The sequence below is a fragment of the Prionailurus viverrinus genome, chromosome B1 (assembly GCF_022837055.1).
Source record: "Prionailurus viverrinus isolate Anna chromosome B1, UM_Priviv_1.0, whole genome shotgun sequence".
Taxonomy (NCBI): Eukaryota; Metazoa; Chordata; class Mammalia; order Carnivora; family Felidae; genus Prionailurus; species Prionailurus viverrinus.
Genome location: NC_062564.1, coordinates 43,796,232 through 43,817,141, shown reverse-complemented (window position 1 = coordinate 43,817,141; position 20,910 = coordinate 43,796,232). Strand labels below are relative to the sequence as shown.

At 37.3% G+C, this 20,910-nt stretch overlaps 1 protein-coding gene across 3 annotated transcripts in view; it reads left to right on the top strand.

The window, feature by feature from the left end:
• The window catches only part of ADAM9 (ADAM metallopeptidase domain 9), a 145,563-nt gene that overhangs the window by 9,625 nt on the left and 115,028 nt on the right, over positions 1–20,910 (top strand). For all 3 annotated transcript variants that reach the window (XR_007151755.1, XM_047857113.1, XM_047857114.1), the window contains exons 2-4: positions 1,409–1,506; positions 4,742–4,800; positions 18,537–18,615. Coding sequence is in view for 2 of the 3 variants with exons in the window: in XM_047857113.1 (XP_047713069.1) it covers positions 1,409–1,506; positions 4,742–4,800; positions 18,537–18,615 (236 nt within the window). In the remaining variant the exon portion in view is untranslated. The remainder of the gene's footprint in view (positions 1–1,408; positions 1,507–4,741; positions 4,801–18,536; positions 18,616–20,910) is intronic.

Genomic DNA, 20,910 nt, shown 5'->3' with positions numbered 1-20,910 from the left:
TTCCCTGATTCAGAATTTGTTTTTTTCTATTGATTTGTTGAATTAGGATCCAACAAATCCATACATTTATAAGGCTCTTTATTTATTAAAAAATTTTTTTTAAATGTTTATTCATTTTTGAAAGACAGAGAGAGACAGAGCACAAGCAGGGGTGGGGCAGATAGGGGGACACAGAATCTGAAGCAGGCTCCAGGCTCTGAGCTGTCAGCACAGAGCCTGATGTGGGGCTCGAACTCACGAACCATGAGATCATGATCTGAGCCGAAGTCAGACCCTTAACCAACTGAGTCACCCAGGTGCCCCTATAAGGCTCTTTAAATTATAAGGCTTGTTCACCCTTCCACCCCCCCTTTTTGGGCATGTGTTGAAGAAATTCCACTTAATGAAATTATTTCATACATTGATCTACTGAGTGAAGAATGTGACTATTCTTGCATTAGTCTTCCTGTTTGTATATGCTAGACTGAAGCCTCCTCATACTGGATGTGGTTTAGGTACATATGAACATATAGAGACAAGGAATTTTCATCCATGGTCCTTAGGTGTAACCATCTACTTCATTAAATTCACTGAAAAAAATTGACATGCCATCAGATATTATGTTGGATGTATTGAGAGACTTTGTATCAGACTCCAATAAGAGAAGTCTTGTAAGGAATTAGGGAAATTTTGGTTATACTCAATTTTTGCTCAAGAGATGACTTTAGAACCCAACCTCCACTTAGATATGATTCTACTGTGCAGTAAAGTGAACAGGATTGGAATTGGGAGTAAGGCTGCATGATGGTTTTGAGTTCTTCAGTGTTAATAAATTTTATCAGAAGTTTTAGTTTTTAGGACAGATTTGTGGCAGTAATTTCATTTGAGATAATTGCTACATTATTAAGTGTATATTTATTAGAGTTAATCCATCAGGCATTGAAAGCAACTTTTCCCTCTAATTGTCCTGGTCTGTTTCATAGGTATTCCAATACCGTCTTGGGATTTCATTTGTGTTGGATGAGGGTGGAAAATGGGAGATGAGTGAATGGGCTAGGCTCCAGATGCTTTCCTTCTATTTTCCCACCAAAGCACATTTTTTTTCTTGTGTCTATATCTTAAGATTTCTTTTAATAAAAAGAGTTAATAGCAAACAATTGTTTGAAAATGATTGCTGTGTATGCACTGTGAAGACTTACATTATTTTTTAGGAAATATATTTTTCCCTTTCATACTTATCAGGTATATTGCTATTTTTTGTATAAAATTATATGGTGTATATATACACACATACACACACAGGTATATATGTGAAGGTCACGTGATTTTGTGATTTGGACATAAAGCTTTTGATTTCCATTACATTTTGGTACCATTTAATTTTTCAGGTTCATTTATTATATAATATTTGTTTTTCCCTTTTCTGTAGGTTTTCAACAGACCTCACATCTCTCTTCATATGAAATTATAACTCCTTGGAGATTAACTAGAGAACGAAGAGAAGCCCCTAGGCCCTTTTCAGAACAGGCAAGTTATCTCTTAAGAAATATGTCTGTGTTAAAAATTTTTTTTTAAAGATAGGTGTGTTATTTTCAGCAGGGATTGGTTCAGTGAGTAGTGTTGGCCAGTGATTAGTGCACCACCATACATATGGCACTGATATCTGTTGGCCATTACTCTACTTAAAGTGATATATTGATCCTTAGTAGTTCCTTATTTTTTTTAAGACAAATGGTCGACTTGAAACATAACAGAATGAAATAGTTAAATAAAATTCTATGACCAGTTTAGGATGCTGATTATATAGATTTTTTAAAAGTGTTTTTTAATTTATTTTTGAGAGAGAGAGCATGAGCAGGGAGGGGCAAAGAGAGAGGGGGACAGAGGATCCCAAGTGGGTTCCGTGCTGACAGCATGGGGCTCAAACTCATGAACTGAGATCATGACCTGAGCTGAAGTCGGACACTCAACCGACTGAGCCCCCCAGGTGCCCCTGATTATACAGACTTGTAACCCTTTTCTCACTGGTGATGGTTACAGTGGTTTTTTCATAATAATAAGAATGAACCTCTCTTAGTTTGTGATAGGAAGAATACTTCGTACTGTATCTTCACAGGCTCTGGAGAATGGTAGTATGTTACATGTATGTATTTCATATTTGGGAATGTTTACTCAAAAGTGTTTTATCTCCATATCAGAAGAAACATTACTGTGCTGTGAACGCTGTAACCCAATGCACAAAAATTATTTTTTATACTATTTTCTCCTACTGTAAAGTTCAGAAAAAATGTTTGGATTTCAACTGATTTTGCCAATTCTTCAACTTTATAGAAGCATAATTTAACTGTACTGTAATTTAACAGTAATAGATAAGGAGGGTTAGAGTTTTGTTAATTATGTCTGAATTGCTGACATATTCATAAAAAGAGGGTAGTTCGAACATTGTGTAGGGGCTGGACCTCGTAAAAAGAACACTGGAGTTGAGAGTCAGGAGCTTTTTGGTTTAGTACCCTCCAAGTACTACCACTAGGGTAGATCATTCAACCCCGTTTCTTCTCTATAAGTAAGGAATAAATAACCCTACAATTTAGAATTCTTCCTTGTTTCTGTTTTGAGCTGGACATACTGCCATTGGATTATGTTTTGACTTAGAATAGAATTAATGTATACTTCATTATTTGTCTCCTCTTCTTCACTCTTTAGCACAGTGACTATGCACACAGATACTTGTGATCATAATAAATGTCATTCATGTGCCTGGATAAATATTTGGAGAAGTAGAAGTGCTGTTTGGGCACTAGGGTTATGGCAGTGAACGAAACAGACAAAATCCATGTTCTTATGGTGCTTCCATTTTAGTGGGGTTGGGGGAGGAGACAAAAAACAAAGAACTAAGGTAGATTGATGTAGATTACTTAAGGTGGTAATGCGTGCTCTTAAGAAAATTATAGCAGCAGGGTGGATAATGAGTGCTGGGTGAGGGTAAGGGTGGGGTAAGAGGGTTTGTACTTTTTAAGCCTGGAAAAGCCTTACTGAGAAAGTGACCCTCGAGTAAAGCAGGGGAATGAGCAATCCAGGCAGATATTTGGGGAAGGAATATAGCATTATGAAACAATCCTCAGACTCTTCAGAATTTTTCTCAGATGACATGATGGTGGTGATTTTATATCATATGACTGACCAAGAGCAGAGAGGATAGAACAGCACATGCCAAAGCTATGACAATGGAAGGAGCTTAGTATTTTTTTTGTTGTTTTCTTTCTTTCTTTCTTTCTTTCTTTCTTTCTTTCTTTCTTTCTTTCTTTCATTTTATTTTTAGTTTTCATCCTTTTCTTATTGAAGTATAATTAACATACAGTTTTATATTAGTGCCAGGTATGCAGTATTATGATACAACAATTTTATACATTACTCAGTGCTCGCCATGTTAAGTGTAGTGACCATCTGTCACCAAACATTTTACTGACTATATTTTCTATGCTGTACTTTTCATTTCCATTGTCTTTTTTGTCACCAGAAGTTTGTAACTAGGAGCTTGGTATTTTTGATGCCTAAGTTGAGATCGAAGTAGATCACAGGCTCGCATTCAGATGTGGAAGCAGAGTGCCAGATTCTGTAACTTGGTCTAGGCCTTCAAATTGAGATGTTGATGAGCCCTAGAAGAGGGGATCATGCTATTTCTTGGCAAAATGTTAACTTAGAGTCCAGAGACAGTGAGGAAAATAAGAGAACACTTCTAATAATATTATTTGTTGAGTCCCTCCATGACTTTCTTTTTTGTTAAAGAGTTAAGGCAAAGTGGAATCTCCTGCTTCTAGTGGTCACATTAAATGCTTCTGACTAATGAAGTGGTGAGTTGCTGGGGAAGTTGTTTCAGAGTTGTTTGAGGTAGAGAAGAGGATCCCATGAACTTCAGGATGTGTAAGTGCAAGTTGTCTTATCTTAGTTTGTTGGCTCTGAGATGCTGTCCATTGTAAGGCACACTATTGTTTAATATACCACTAATTAAGAAAGAAACAGAGTCCTACCAGTTTGACTGCTCTGCCTTTGTATGATGCATCCTGAATTCAGGAGATGTTCATTTGAGGGGAAAAAAGTGTGATTTAGGATTGATGAAATGTGGTAAGCTGTGTGAAGATACAAAATCATAAAAGCGTACAAATGTCAACTTTTGGATAATTAGAACTAGAGATAATCTCTTGAAACTAAGAAATTCATTTCACTTAAACAAAAGGAAGAATTACTTTATACTGGAGGTAATACTTGGACAGACTTAATAGAAATAATCCCTGAAGTTACAGCTGAATTATAAATGAATTTAAGAAGAGTTTAGATGGACATGCAGATGATTTCCCACAATAAGTTATTAAAGGAAGGTAAGGGTGATTGTGTGTGTGTGTGTGTGTGTGTGTGTGTGTGTGAGAGAGAGAGAGAGAGAGAGAGAGAGAGAGAGAGAGAGAGAATCCCAAGTACACTTCTGCTGCCAGTGCAGAGCCTGATGAGGGGCTCAATCCCACAAACTGCGAGATCATGGTCTGAGCCAAAACGAAGAGCTGGATGCTTAACCAACTGAGCCACCTAGGTGCCCCTGTCAGAGTATATTTTTATTAAGAACAGTTATAAAGTTCTATAAAACAATTTCAGTCAGTGCTAAATTATTTTAATTCAGGATAATTTCCAGTATCTTATAAATACCTGTTTTTGAAAAGTAATTTATAAGATGGTGTTTTATTGTTTTTTTTCTCCTTCTCTGTGCATTTAGGTATCTTATATTATTCAAGCTGAAGGAAAAGAGCATATTATTCACTTGGAAAAGAACAAGTAAGAAATTTAATTTACTTTGGCTTTTTAGTAATTTGTTTAAAAATATTATATATTTTTAAGAAAGTATATTTTAAGTAGTATATTTAAATAGTATATTTAGTTAGATATTGTTTAGTAGATGGATAAAAAGGTGAGGATAACAAGAGTAGCAGTGTGGAAAAAGCCATACTATTTGATGTTTCCATTGACATTAAGGCAAGCGAAAATAAATTTACAGAAAGCTGTATTTCAGAAGAAAAGTTTTTAATTGTGATAGGCCCAAGGAACAATTGAGCAGAGGTAAAGAAGTCTTTAATAGTTAGTATCAGTCTGCTAGTGCTGCCATAATAAAATACCAGAGACTTAAAAAAAGGAAGTTTATTTTCTCACAAGTTATGGAGACCAGAAGTCCAAGATCAAGGTGCTATCTGGGCTGGTGTCTGGTGAGGACTCTCCCCTTGAGTTACAGATGGCCATCTTCTCACGCTGTGTTCACTTACATGGCCTCCTTGGTGTGGGGGGTGAAGGGTGGGAAAGGAGCAAGCTCTCTTGTGTCTCTTCTAATAGGGACACTAATGTTGTCAGCTCAGGACCTCACCCTTTATGACCTTATTTAACCATGATTACTTCCTTCGTGCCCCATTTCCAAATACAACCACACTGGTGGTGAGGGTTTCAAAATATGAATGTTTCTATGGTGTGGGGGAGGGACACAAACGTGTAGAACACAATAGTAGTCTCTCATCTACCCCCCTTTTAAAAAAAATTTTTTTTTAACATTTATTTATTATTGAGAGAGAGAGAGAGACAAAGCACGAGTGGGGGAGGGGCAGAGAGCGAGGGACACACAGAATCTGAAGTTGATTCCAGGCTCCGAGCTGTTAGCACAGAGCCTTGCAGGGTTCGAACTCACAAACCGTGAGATCATGACCTGAGCCGAAAGTTGGATGCCCAACCGATTGAGCCACCCAGGCGCCCTTCATCTCCCCCCTTTTTTAAAAAAAAAAATTTATTTATTTTTGAGAGAGAATGTGCAAGCGGGGGAGGGGCAGAGAGACGGGGACAAAGGATCCAAAGCGGGTTCTTTGCTGACAGGCTGACAGCAGCAAGCCCAATGTGGGGCTCAAACTCACAAACCTCGAGATCATGACCTGAGCCAAAGTCAGACACTCAACCAACTGAGCCACCCAGCTGTTCCTCACATCCCCATTTTAATCCCTTCTCTGCATTTTGGCATGTTTTCTCCTAATCCCACCTTGGTAACCTGTGTTCTTTGGCTGTCTTTTTGAAATGCCAAGTTTTTTTTTTTTTTTTTTTTTTTTTTTTTTTTTTTAAATAATTTTTTTTTTCAACGTTTATTTATTTTTGGGACAGAGAGAGACAGAGCATGAACGGGGGAGGGGCAGAGAGAGAGGGAGACACAGAATCGGAAACAGGCTCCAGGCTCTGAGCCATCAGCCCAGAGCCCGACGCGGGGCTCGAACTCACGGACTGCAAGATCGTGACCTGGCTGAAGTCGGATGCTTAACCGACTGCGCCACCCAGGCGCCCCTGAAATGCCAAGTTTTTAAGCATGTTGAGTCACCCAACTTTCCTATGGCCTGTCTTCTCCCATCTTTCCCTTTTCTTATGCAGCAAAACTTCTGATATCTTTAGTGAGAGATCCTAGAAAAAAAAAGCCACACGATAGACCCATTTACAATGAGGTATGAATGAAGGGATGCTAAGTGTTTCTGTCTAAGGAAGTGCTGCTCAAAGCCTAGTTCTGGAACCTCTGCACAGCCGCTGAGAGTTTGTCAGAGATGCCAGTTCACAGGCCTAACTCTAGAAAGAACCAGAATTTTGGGAGGTGTCATAGCAATCTGTGTTTTAACAGGATTTCCTGATTTTTTTTTGCATCCTCAAGTTTGAGTAAGACTTTTTATCTAGAAGAGGATGTTCACCCAAAGGGTTTGAGTCTCCTTGGCAGAATTTCAGCAATGTGACAGATATTTTCAGACAGACTTTCTGAAGTCTTCTACTGTATTTGATGGATGTTAACATTTATTGAACACTTTTTTTGTGTGTGTGTGTGTTCCAGGCACTGTATTAGGTACTTTTAGGTATAGTATTTATTTAATTCTCACAAAACTCCTGAAGGATCCTGCTTGACTCCAATGTAGTGATGTCACTATGTAAAAAAAAAAAAAAATCTAATAGGTCTAAATATTTTATTCTCATCCTTCCTGTAGATGTAAATCAATTAAAATTAATGTCAATAAAATAATACAGTTGACCCTGGATCAACATGGGTTTGAACTGATGGGTCAACTTATACATATAATAAATATATGTACAATACTGTAGACGTATTTTTTCCTTATGATTTTCTTAACATTTTTTGGCTTACTTTATTGTAAGAATATAGTATATAATACATACAATGTGTAAAATATGTGTTAATTGACTGCTTATGTTATCAGTAAGACTTCCAGTCAGTGATGGCTATCAGTAGTTAAGTTTTTGGGGAGTCAAAAATTATGTGTGGATTTTTGACTGTGTGGGGTGTCAGCGCCCTGAACTCCTGTGTTGTTCAAGGATCCACTGTAGTTCCTTATTTTTTGCATAGGTTTCATCTTACAAAACATTTTCACAACCTTGATCTCATTTATCATATTGTTAATAACAACTTAATTCTTGAGCAGTGTTTGTTGTCCTCATTTTATGCATAAGAATACTAAGGTTCAGGAAGGTTACTGCCTTGCTCAGTATCACAGTTTGTAATGGTTCAAGCTGGGGCACAAATCCAGGTCATTTGACTGGAAGTCTGGTGATCCAAATATATGTGCTATGTATACTCTACATTACTATGCTTCTTGATTTGGTGGCAAATGGTACCTTCCCAGGCATTTGTTTGAGTGTCTTTGAAAGGTGGTTATCAAAGCTATGATCACCAATGAAAAAAAGTTAGGGTAGATAGCCTAGAATAAAATGGCTCAGATACATTCTCTGTAATAATGGAGAAGTTATGACATTCAATAAAAGAGTGACTATATTGTAGCAAATGCTTATTTTTTCCTTCCATTGCTTCTAGAATAGTGGTCTTAACTCTTTTTGGGTCTCCCTTGAGAATTTGGTAAAAGCCATTGAACCCTTCTTGTGGAGGAGGGTACATAGTCACTTATATGGAGTATTTGGCAGGAACTGGGGGTTGTGGGAAAGAAGAGATCACATCTTTCTCTGCCTGTGAGGAGCAAATTTAAAAATTAAATACAAGGGTAAGTTAAATGAGAGGTTACATGTCACTTTTACTATTGATAAGGGCTGGGTTGGAGGATTTAGCTTAGAATGAAAGCCCAACGGACCTACTAATCCTGAACCCTAGTATTAGGCAGATTTAGTTATTTATGTGAATGCCACATAGTGGCAAGTTTGCTTCTGGAGAAGCATAGTAGAATTCTCTCTCACTGGGTAGGCAGTGACTTCCAAAGAGGAAGATAAGCAGAGCAAAGCAAACTATCTTTCGGATTCACCACTAGAGGGAGACACGTGTGTGTGTGTGTGTGTGTGTGTGTGTGTGTGTGTGTGTGTGTGCGCACGTGCGCGCGCGCATGTGTTGGGGAGAGAGAAGGGGAGACAGTGCAGTGATGAACGAATCAAAGGACTGAAGACTCCACAGGCTACTCCCAAGTTTATTCAAGTTGCCTTTAATAAAGGTAAATGATACAGTGCATCAGGACAGAGAAAGTGCAGAGAATCAAGGGGTTTGAAAACTTTATGCAAAGCCCCTCAGGGTCCTTTCTCAGTTGCACAGATGTGCTTTGTCTTCAGTTTAACAAACCTCTGAGATAGTGTGTAGCATCTATTTTCATGGGAGCCCAGGCACAGGTTTACACAAGGCATCTTTTATACTACTCTGGTCATGTAGCCCAAATCAGGCTCTGTAGCTCATTACTCTGCATGCAAACCATCAATCTCTCCGTCTCTAAACAGTACAGGGAAGCTGGTCCTGGCTGCCTCCAGGGGGAGTTTAGAACGTTAAATGGCGTATTCTAAATCACCAGCTAGCACATTGCCTCCCTGACTTGTCCATAATCCCTGGAGATAAGCGTAAAGCTGCTCCAGTTCTGCTGCAAATGACAGATTGTTTGCTTGACCAAACTTCAGTCAGGCTGCTGACCTTCTTTCTAGGTGTATCAGTGCACTTTCTTGTAAAATCCAGTTTTGGCAAGAACCCTGCTAAGTCAGTTTGACAAGAACCACCACCCCCCTTGCCCTTGATCACTGTGGACATGTAACCAGGTTCCTCATCCTTTACCATCCCCAGGTGAGGTCTGATCACCCTGGCTTGTCTTAAGCAAGAATCTCTTAGGTTGTGTTAGCTAGAACCCCCCTCACCCCTGAAGTTTCCTCTTAGTAATTTTCTATCCATTGACCCCTCTACCCTGCCCCTTGGCTATAAATTCCCACTTGTCCATGCTGTATTTGGAGTTAATTCTTATCTCTTTCCTCCACTGTGAAATCCCATTGCAGTAGTCCTTACACTCAGTGCAATGGACTTGAATAAAGTCTGCCTTACTGATGTGGTTTGAAATGGGGTTTGGGAGCCAATGGCTGAGAAAGAATTCTTGAGATTTTTTTGGTGCAAAAAGATGTTTTCATTATAGCACAGGAACAGGACCTGTGGGCAGAAAGAGCTGCGTTATAAGTGTGAGGAGTGACTGATTATATAAGATTTTGTATGTTCTGGAGGGGATGGTAATTTTAGCATCCCAGGAAATTGAGTCTATAGGTTTCTGAAAGTCTGGTTATTGATAAGATTGCTTTTTTCTTGTAAATCATTAAGACAGTTGCAAACTGATACGGATTTATGTTCTGCCTGACTGTGATCTCTATCAGTTGGCCATTTGTTTTTCCCCTTCCTCTGTTCTTGGGCAGCCAGGAGTGCCTGAGGAATGTCACACATATCCACATGGTGGGGGGTTACAGGGTGTTGGCTTATGCTTAGCCCTCAGCTTGCCTTCTGCTCTCTCATCATTACCATCTTTTTTTTTTTTTTTTAATTTTTTTTTTTTCAACGTTTATTTATTTTTGGGACAGAGAGAGACAGAGCATGAATGGGGGAGGGGCAGAGAGAGAGGGAGACACAGAATCGGAAACAGGCTCCAGGCTCTGAGCCATCAGCCCAGAGCCTGACGCGGGGCTCGAACTCCTGGACCGCGAGATCGTGACCTGGCTGAAGTCGGACGCTTAACCGACTGCGCCACCCAGGTGCCCCTCTCATCATTACCATCTTTAACATCGTCATTGAGGGGCACCTGGGTGGCTCAATTGGCTAAGCATTCGACTCTTGGTTTCGGCTCAGGTCATGATCTGGTGATTAGTGAGTCTGAATCCTGCATTGGGCTCCATACTGACAGCGAGGAGTTTGCTTGGGATTCTCTATCTCCTCTCTCTGCCCCTCCTCCGCTTATGCAAGAGTGCACACATGTGCGTGCTTACTCTCTCTTTCAAAATTAAACTTTTTTAAAAAAGTGTCATTGATATTTTTTTTCTTTGGCAGTCATGGTGCCATGACTTAGGTGGGGTCAGATTCATCATTGGACCCTCAGACCTCTCACCTAGGGCCCTAAGTATGTACCTATCTTTGAAGCCTTTGTCTTTATTACTGGCTAATTGATTGGAGATCCATAGGTGAATCTGACTCTTGAACTATTGCTTCAGACAAATGTCTGTTGAAGCTGGTAAGGACAGATTTTGATTTTTAAGATTTGGTTATACTCTCTGAAGCTGGGTTAAAGTCGCAAGCTTTTTTGCAAGGTACCTGCTGGGCTGGAGGTCTTCCTGGCTCCTTGTTCTGTGTAGGGAATGGGGATTATTCCCTGACTTCCTGGGCTGGAAGACTCTTCTTCCTTACTCTCTGTGAGGTCTCTCTCTCCTCTTCTGTTGCATCCCACTTCTCCCAGGGGAATTTCTCGGTCAACGAGTTTGAAACGCTTTTCTCAAACTCCTGATGACTTTCTGTTGGGCCTACTTCCTTTCTTGTTGGCATGATTTTGCTGAGGATAATTTGGAACTTCGTTGGCCATTTTGGGAAACTTGAGATCTCCCCAGATTGACTCCCAATACCTCTCCCTTCCCACTGCTGCTGCTCCTCCTTCCTCCTTTTACCACCTTCAGTCTTCTGCCCTAGATCCTTTGACTCCTTTGAGATGTTCCTATTCAAGCCCCTATGTTCTCCATCCCTCTGTCCACCCTTGCTGCCTTTCCCGTCCCACTTCAGCCCTTCGGCTTTCTACAGCCACTGGAATTGTAGGTGCCCTGGCCTCCACTGGGGCCTCTTAAGGGAGTCAGGTACCCCTGAGAGCGACTACCTAAGGCTCAGAAGAGAAACAAAAGACTGTTTGGAAATAGAGCTGGATGATTTGCCCATGCATGGGCTGGAAACATCCAGACAGCACTTAGATGTCTTCTAGTCACTCACCTAAAATTTAGCTCATTGCCTTCATATTACATTATCACAACAAAAGAAAATCTTAAAAAGTCTCCACAGTTATTGGTAGGCAGGTAACCTTAACTTGGTCCATTTGCCAGAAACACAGTTTGGATGAAAAAACAAAGTGGGGATAAACCAGTGAGATTGTATTACTGTTGTACTGACTCATAGCTGAAATTTTGAAATGGAAGCTATAGGATCTCTATTTGTATCTGTCTATATATGTTTATATATATATACATGTATATATGTTATATATATATATGTTTATATATGTATATTCTAGATGTGTGGTAGTTTTCTACTTCTGGATGGTATTAACAAATTAATTCATAAAATTCCTTAATGGAGTTCTATTAAAATTGGTCTGGAGACAATGAACACTTACATAAATTAAGTTTTCTTAACATTCAGAAGTATAGAAAGTAACCTGTCTTTTGTTTTTTGTTTTTTAAGTTCACATGATCTGGGATGACCTTTGGTAAATAAAGCTAGCTTTAAAATTATTGCTAAACTTATTGATAAACTCTGACTACTTCAGAGTTGTCAGAGTTGCAGATACAAAGTTTTTTTCTATCTCTGTTTACTAGTCAGACAAATTTGTGTCTGCTAGATGTTTAAGATTATAAACTATAAATCCAACCTAAAAACAAAATGTATAATAAAAAGGAATTGCTTGGTGCACATCAAACACAGCAGTTAGAAAAGAAAGAAGAATCATGAATAACTTTTTAGATTCTTTAGGATGTTTGCTTCTGTGATTTTTTTTTTACTTACTTCATCGGTCAACAGGAAAAATAACTTAAGATGATGGATGGCTAGCTTTGTTTAGTTAATGTCTTATGAAATTTTCATGGGTAATTCAAGTATAATTATTAAGATCAAGTAAATTAAATAGATATGAATGGAATAAAAGATTATAAATGAACTTTTCATTGATCATTCTGTTTTATGATAGTTCTCCTTAAGAATAGTTTCAAAACCTTTTTCATAACTTTAAACATTAAAGCTATACTAAGTTAAGGATGGATATTTATTGACCATCTAGATCATTTCCAAATTAGAGAAATATTGAGACATTAATTGCTGAACATTAATTTTATTTTACTTTTGGTATCTCATTTTTAATATGGTATAGAAAAGCTGAATATATTTAGGTCTATAAGTAAGTGTGATAAAGTTATACTATGAAAATGACATGTCTATAGAAATGATATATTAAACTTGCTATATTATGATAGTATGTTGAGTATGTGATAGTGAGTTTGCAATTGTCTGCTTCCTACTTTTCACTGAAAATTTGGGTTTCAGATGGTTAAAAATATCAATATATGTAAATGAAACTACTAGGAATAGTAATAGTAAAGAAAAACTGTATTCAGGGAAAGTAAGATGTATTTTTGGTGAGGAAAGTTATGAAGGATGCGTTTTTGTTAAGGGAAGAAGAGAGTAATTTTACTGGAAAGTAGAATGGACTGGTTGTTCCAGAATGAGAAAGAAGAAAAGAGTAGGAGAAAAACTGAATGGATATAAGAAAAAAATTTTGTAAGATTTGTGGAAAAGGAACCTTAGAAAAGGAATCTTTCTTTTTCTGGTCAAAGTTGGCCAAGATTGGATGGATTTATTTGTATTTATTATTAAACAAAATTGTTTTTAATTAAAAAAAATTTGCCTTTGTACTAATAGTACATTGATGTAAAACCATTATTTGATTTTCTCTCAGTGTTAAAACAGCAAAGTTTCTTTTGGTTTGCTCTTAATAAGAAATTGTAAAAAAAAGTTGATTTTCTTTACCTTGTAAGTAATATGCCTGGGAAAACAAGATTTTGTGTTTTAAAATAATTTTTTGTGCTTCATATTATGTTGATCAGTTCTTTGACTATTGACGAAAACCAGGTCTTCTTAATTGTAAGAGGCTAAGAAGTTTTACAACCATGTAACTTTCTGTGTTTGCCTTTGATATCTTTTAATTGTGATTTTGGTTAAGTGGATGACTAAGGATTGTTTTACAGTGACTGTGATCTTCTTTAGTCAAGTGATCAAACCTTCTGACATGACAACTTCTCCATATCAGATTCTAAGTGAAGTCTTTTTGACCTTAGACTAACTTTGAGATTTCCTAGATGACCCTTGGAAAATCTCATGGGTTTTGTCTCTTATAAAAAGAGAGATGTATAACTAATTACGTGTATTTGATATGTTAAATTACATGGGAAGCATTGTCAAATAAGTGATGATAAGCCTTCTTAGGTTACATGTGTGTGGATATGTTACTATTACAGGTTATTTCAGAAATTGTATGATATTCATAGAAATTTATCAATACTGTCATTGTTGAATTATTACCTTAAATTGCTGTATGTCACAGAAATAACGAAATGTCCTTGTCAATAGCATTATAATGAAATCTTGTCAGATCTTTAACCACAACTATTTTAGGTGTTTTGTCACAGACAGTTACTGTGATTCTTCTCTGAAAGCATTATAATTAGCTACAGGTTAGAATGCTCCTTGATGGCATCACTTAAAGAGTTTCAGACCTTGCCATTAGATTAAGAATGTCAGAACTAATGAAGAAACTGATGGATTCATAAAAACTGCTAACACAAGATTAAGTAGAACAAGACTTAATTACGTGGGCCTGAATGAACTGATGAGGATTATTATAATTTTTTTATGACTTTTTGTTGAAACATTTCTGGTTCTTTAATGTTTTGTTTCCCAAATTTAAGGAAAACTTTTTTTAAATTTCTAAAATTTTTATTTTTTTAATTTAAATCCAAGTAGTTAACATATAATGTAATAATGATTTCAGGAGTAAAATTTAATGATTCATCACCTATATGTAACACCCAGTGCTCATCCCAACAAGTGTCCTCCTTAATGCCCCTCACCCATTTAGCCTATCCCCCCACCCAACACTCTGCCAGCAACCCTCAGTTTGTTCTCTGTATTTAAGAGTCTCTTATAGTTTGTCCCCCTCTCTGTTTTTATGTTATTTCTGCTTCCCTTCCCTTAAGTTCATCTGTTTTGTTTCTTAAATTCCACATATGAGTGAAATCATATGATATTTGTCTTTCTCTGGCTAATTTCACTTAGCATAATACACTCTAGTTCCATCCATGTGTTACAAATGGCAAGATTTCATTCTTTTTGATTACCGCGTAGTAGTCCATCACGTTTTCTTTATCCATTCATCTGTCAGTGGACATTTGGGCTCTTTCCATAATTTGGCTATTGTCGATAGTGCTGCTGTAAACATTGGGATGCATGTGCCCCTTCGAATCAGCACTCCTTAATCCTTTGGATAAATACCTAGTAGTATAATTACTGGGTTTTAGGGTAGTCTATTTTTTTTTTTTTTTTATTAATTAAGAATTGTTTTTTTCATTTTATTCATTTTTGATAGAGAGACAGACAGAGACAGAGGACAAGTGACGGAGAGGCAGAGAGAGAGAGGGAGACATAGAATCCAAAGCAGGCTCCAGGCTCTGAGCTGTCAGCACAGAGCCTGACATGGGGCTTGAACTCACAAACCATGAGATCATGACCTTAGCTGAAGTTGGGTGCTTAACTGACTGAGCTACCCAGGCGCCCGTAGGGTAGTTCTATTTTTAATATTTTTAGGAACCTCCATACTGTTTTCCAGAGTGGCTGCACCAGTTTGCATTCCCACCAGCAGCGCAAAAGGGTTCCTCTTGCTCCACATCCTCACCAACATCTGTTGTTGCTTGAGTTGTTCATTTTAGCCATTCTGACAGGTGTGAGGTGGTATCTCATTGTGGTTTTGATTTGTATTTCCCTGATGATGAATGATGTTGAGCATCTTTTCATGTGTCCATTAGCCATCTGGATGTCTTCTTTGGAAAAGACATGTCTTTTGCCCATTTCTTCCCTGGATTTTTGTTTTTGGGTATTGAGTTTGGTAAGTTTTTTACAGATTTTGGATACTAACCCTTTATCTGATATTTCATTGGCAAATATCTTCTCTTCTTCTGTTGGCTGCCTTTTAGTTTTGCTGACTCTTTCCTTCTCTGTGAAGAAGCTTTTTATCTTGATGAGGTCTCAATAGTTCATTTTGCTTTTGTTTCCCTTGCCTCTGGAGACATGTGAGGTAGGAAGCTACTGCAGCCAAGGTCAAAAAGGTTGTTTCCTGTTTTCTCCTCTAGAATTTTGATGGTTTCCTGTCTTACGTTTAGATCTTTCATCCATTTTGAGTTTATTTTTTGTATACGGTGTAAGAAAGTGGTCCAGGTTCATTTTGTATTTCACTGTCCAGTGTTCCCAACACCATTTGCTGAAGAGACTGTCTTTTTTCCATTGGATATACTTTCCTGCTTTGTCAAAGATTAGTTAGCCATACATTTGTGGATCTATTTCTGGGTTCTGTATTGTGTTCCATTGATCTATGTGTCTGTTCTTATGTCAGTACCATATTGTCTTGATGGTTCCAGCTTTGTAATACAGCTTGAAGTCCAGAATTTTGTGATGCATCCAGCTTTGGTTTTCTTTTTCAGGATTGCCTTGGCTATTTGGGGTCTTTTCTGGTTCCATACAAATTTTAGGATTGTTTGCTCTGCTAGCTCTGTGAGGAATGCTGGTGTTATTTTGATAGGGATTGCAGGAAACCTTTTTCTTTTTGTATATGGAATTGAACCATTGATCTTTTCTCCCTATCCAAGACCTCCAGAAATTAGAAGTTTTTAGAGAGTATCCTTATTTTCATGGCAGTATGGTTTTTTGTGGAAGTTCAGTGAGAATCTGTGAGGATCCAATTGGAAACCTTAGTTGTATTATCAAGGTTTTTGACTGGAATGTCATATTTGAGAATGATATGCATCAAATCAGGTATGATCAGACAGCATTAAGGAGCTAAGGTTGACTTTAAGGAGCCAATTTTATACCTTCCCGTCACCCCACACACCTTGGTAAAACCAGCCTGTATCTGGCCTCTTGCAGGGTTTCCTGCCTTACAGCTGAGTAAGGAAGGTCATTTCTGGCAGGTCCAGGAACCTCTGGGTATTTTGAAAACCTTGAGAAGAGAGGAATTCTCCATACCTCTAGGCACTGCAGGCAAAATCTGATGGCTTCTAAGCCCTGAGAGGCTTTTATTTTTTTATTTAAAAAAAATGTTTATTTTTATTTTATTTATTTGAGAGAGAGAGAGAGAGAGAGAGAGAGAGAGAATGAGAGAATGGCAGAGAGAGAGAGAGAGAGAGAGAGAGAGAGAGAGAGAGAACGGCAGAGAGAGAGGGAGACAGAGGATCCAAAGTGGGCTCTGTGCTGTCAGCAGAGAGCCCTATGTGGGGCTTGAGCTCAGGAATGTGAGATCTCGGCCTCAGCAGAAGTCAGACGTTTAACTGACTGAGCTGCTCAGATGCCCCATCCTGGGAGGCTTTTAGAAGTCCCATCTGAGATTCCTTATGAAATGTTCCAGGAAATGAAACTCAAACAAGGACCTGTGTGGCCAATCACTGTTTTTGCTGCACTTACGTAAATAATCAGGGCAGGTTTAATGAGACTTGACTTACTTGGCAAACAGATTAGTCTTACTTTGATTATCTTTGACAGAAATGAGGGTGACTGTAGAGAGAATATTTTTGTTTGTTTCAGTAGAAAACTCCAATGTACCCTTGCCAGTTCCATCTTGCACATTTTGCCTTTTTTTTTTTTTTTTTTTTTTTTTTTTTTTTTTTTTTTTTTTACCAAATCTGAAATCTTCTGGTTTCCTCCAATATCTGGCTACCACTCTCCAAATTAACATTTCTAGTTTTTCTCCCTTCTGAGTTGGAATCATTGAGAGTTAAAACTGCCCTTTTCCTGAAGCTCTACAAGCAGAAGCTGAACAAATTGATATAAATTTCAAAAAAAAAAATTTACCACAACAATTCACATATGGGCAACCTTCCTGTCTCTTCTGGTATGGACCATTCAAAAAGTTCACCAGAACGCCTGATGCCATCACCGGGTACATTCAAATTTCCAACCAGGAAGATTTGTCGGATGGACAGTGCCATCCTCTACCATCTAAACATGCTTCGAGAATTTCAAATCTAAAAACCTTGACTGCTGCCCACTGGATTCAGAAACTGAGTTTATTTGTCTTTATTTTCATAGCAACCGTCCTCGTTAAATGCCTGACTGCTAGCACCATCCAGCAAATGTCCTTTACTACCAAGTTCCAATAGATGATTCAGCTGGTCCTGAATGAACAAAAGGATTCCAGATTCTGTCTGGATTTATATTGTTCAGAGGAAAGAAGGATGTCTCTTCTTTTCTTGAACAAGAGGGGAGACTGACAAACATTCTTTGCTTGACTAAACCTTAGGCGGTTGAACCTTTTCCTAAGTACATCATCCATGCACTTCCTTATAAAATCTGGTTTTAGCAAGAACCCCCTGGTTTCTGATCCCTCTGGACGTGTGATCAGGTTCCTCATCCTTTACCACCCCCCAGGTGATTTCCTATCACCCTGGCCTATCTTCAACGAGAATCTGTTAGGTTAGTTTAGCCAGACCACCCCTCACCACTGATATTTTCAGTTAGTAATTTCCTAGCCACTGACCTCTGCCCCTTGGGTATAAATTCCCACTTGCCCATGCTGTATTTGTAGTTGATCCTTTATCTCTCATTGCAGTGGTTCTTATACTTATCACAGTGGAGCTGAATAAAGTCTGCCTTACCATTTTTAACAAGTATCACTGAACAGTTGTTTTCTTTAACGAAGATAACCCTGTCTCTACACATATGGTTTACAATACTGAGCTCCCTTAACATGCAAGGGAGTTCAACAATCAGCAGTAATTGTTTCCTCCAACTGACACTGATTTTGCCTCTCTACTTACAAGGTTAAAGCAGTGAGTGCTTCTCGTTTATATAGGACTTTTAGGAAAGAGTAAAAGCACTTATTTTTCTTCTAAGAAACATGATGAGTACATCATCTAGAAATATGATAAGTACATAACCTTATGTATACTTTTCCTATGAGATGTATCAGAAAAATTTAAAGACATTACTTTATTTTTTGCAGCCAACATTTTATGACCACTAGAACACATAGGCAGCCTAGCATTCTTTATGAGGAAGCAACGCACATGATTTCAGATTTGAGTCTATTTATGACCTTTTTGTTTTATAATAGCTTTCCCTTTAAATAATAATTTGTCAGGTGAAAGTTTTTGTTCCTGTTTATATGTTCTAGGAATATTGCCTTATGAGTTGTTTCTTAGTTGTATGTAGGTAAAATAATTTTAAGTGATATGTTTTATTCCTCTTCCAGAGACCTTTTGCCCCAAGATTTTGTAGTTTATACCTACAACAAGGAAGGGGTTCTGATCTCTGACCATCCCGATGTACAGGTAACATTTTCCTCTTGATCTTATATTGGAATTTAACATAATTATAATTTTACAATTAGTTCTATTCAGGTACAGAAGACTATGTATACATCACACAGTCACCCAGGGCCGCTCTTGACATTATAATATATGGAGTTGTCCTGGGAAGGGGGTGTGTGGTGGGTGTATTTACATGGACTGGAGTGCACTTTACAGTTCTCCAGGTCCTCAAGTTGTCAAATGTTTTTTTTTAAAGTTCAAGAAATAATCTTCTATTTATGGTAATCCTTACTCCTTATGAATGTTTGCTATATTTTAAAATCTAAAAAATTGTTTTTGCTGGAAGTTAATCTCCCTGAAAGCATCTCTTACTTATTAAGACATTTGATTTGCCATTAGTACTTAGTAAAGAACAAACACTTGTATGCTGTTATATGTTGTAATTTTTTACTAAAAATAGTTCTTTTCTAAAGAAATGTGGTCTTCTTTGCATCAGAGAACAGAGTATTTCTGAAGACAGAACTGGCCAGGAATACTCAAAATAATTGGTAGTTGTTGAATTTGGCCTTATGCATTATTAAATTAGAGCATAAACATTTTTCGTGTCTTTTGGGAAGAGCATTTTGCAGTCCTTTTTGGCAGTTAGCTATTCTGTATTTCTTTCTTTTGCATGAGTGTCCATGGAAGTCTTTGTTCCCATTAAACGTGTTATTTTCCTGCAAGCTCTGTAATGTTTGGCTGGGTTGAATTGTTTATGTCAGTTACGCACTTTTGCAGTGCACTTCAAATAAATAGAAGGCAAACCCTTGTTTTAGATTAATTTCACACTGCTTGGATGTAATCCTGGCTCTTTTTTGTTGTTGTTGTTGTTGCTGGCTCTGTCATTTATTTGTTGGTCAAGTTACTTTGAGTTGTTTGTACCTTATTTTCTTCACCTTAAAATGGGAATGATAATTACAACTTCATGGAGTTACTGGAAAGCTTAAATGAGTTAAAACTTTTTAAAAAATTGAAGTGTAGTTGACTTACAATATTGTATTTGTTTCACTATATAACATAGTGATTCAAAGTTTATATACGTTATGAAATGACCACCACGACAAGCCTAGCTCCCATTTGTCACCATACAAAGTTGTTACATATTGTTAATTATAATCCTTATGCTGTACATAGTGTCTCCATTAAATGAGTTAATACCTGTAAGATACTCAGAACAGATAGTCTGACCATTATTAACTCAATAAATATTAATTATTATTATTGAAAATATAAATGCTTAAAACTGCTAAAAATAGATTTCAGTCAATAGAAATTGATGCAACTGTTATCTGAAAGTATTATTATGGAATTGTGCTTTCTTGGGTGATTGAAAAATACAAATTAAGACAGATGAAGTCTTTTTCTTATTTCTTGGTTTTTAGTATTGTTTAGATAAATGAAAGTATGTAGATTTGAGATACCAATTAAAACCTTGGTACTGGGAATTTTTGGCCTATGGCTAGATTGTCAGATATTATAATGACATTACTTTTGTTTATAAAATGCAATGAAATTACACTGAGTAAACATGAATGCTTTCCCTTATGAGTGCTATTACCTGGTTTTTATCATTAGTGTCTTTCACAAAGGCCATTTTTCACAAAGAAACTAAGTTTTAATAACCACTTTATTCAAGTTTCTGTGTGAAATAAAATTCCAGATTACTATGTGTTAGAACTTTGGGATACCTTGCAAATGTATTAGCAAGTGTCTTAAGACACTTCTAAAGTTAACTTCTTTAATTAATTAATACTCTTTGTTCCATATGAAAAGTATATTGACTGCCCAAGGCTTGTGGGCTATGGCTAGGTTGTTTTTTTTTTTTTTTTAGGTGCTCTATAATAGTTCTGTGTATTTCTCCTCTCCCTAGTTGAGTGTTTTGCTTATAATTTGTGTATTTCCAAAACTGTGACATTTGCACCTTTACTGTAATCATGCAGTTTAACTAGATGTTTTGTAAACTTATGAAATAAGATTTTTAAAAGTACATTGAAGCCTTTGGAAAGATTTATTAATAAAACCCAGTTATTTAAAAAATACTGTCAAATTGGCAGATTAAGCAACCAAGTGATGGGTTTCAGTCATGTCAAATAAGAGAGCTTCTATTATAATTGAAACTAGAAACATTTAGTTAAAAATTTTTTCTTTTTAACGTTTATTTATTTTTGAGAGACAGAGAGAGACAGAGCATGAGTGGGGGAGGAGAGAGGGAGACACAGAATCTGAAGCAGACTCCACAAAGCCTGACGTAGGGCTCGAATTCATGAACCTTAAGAT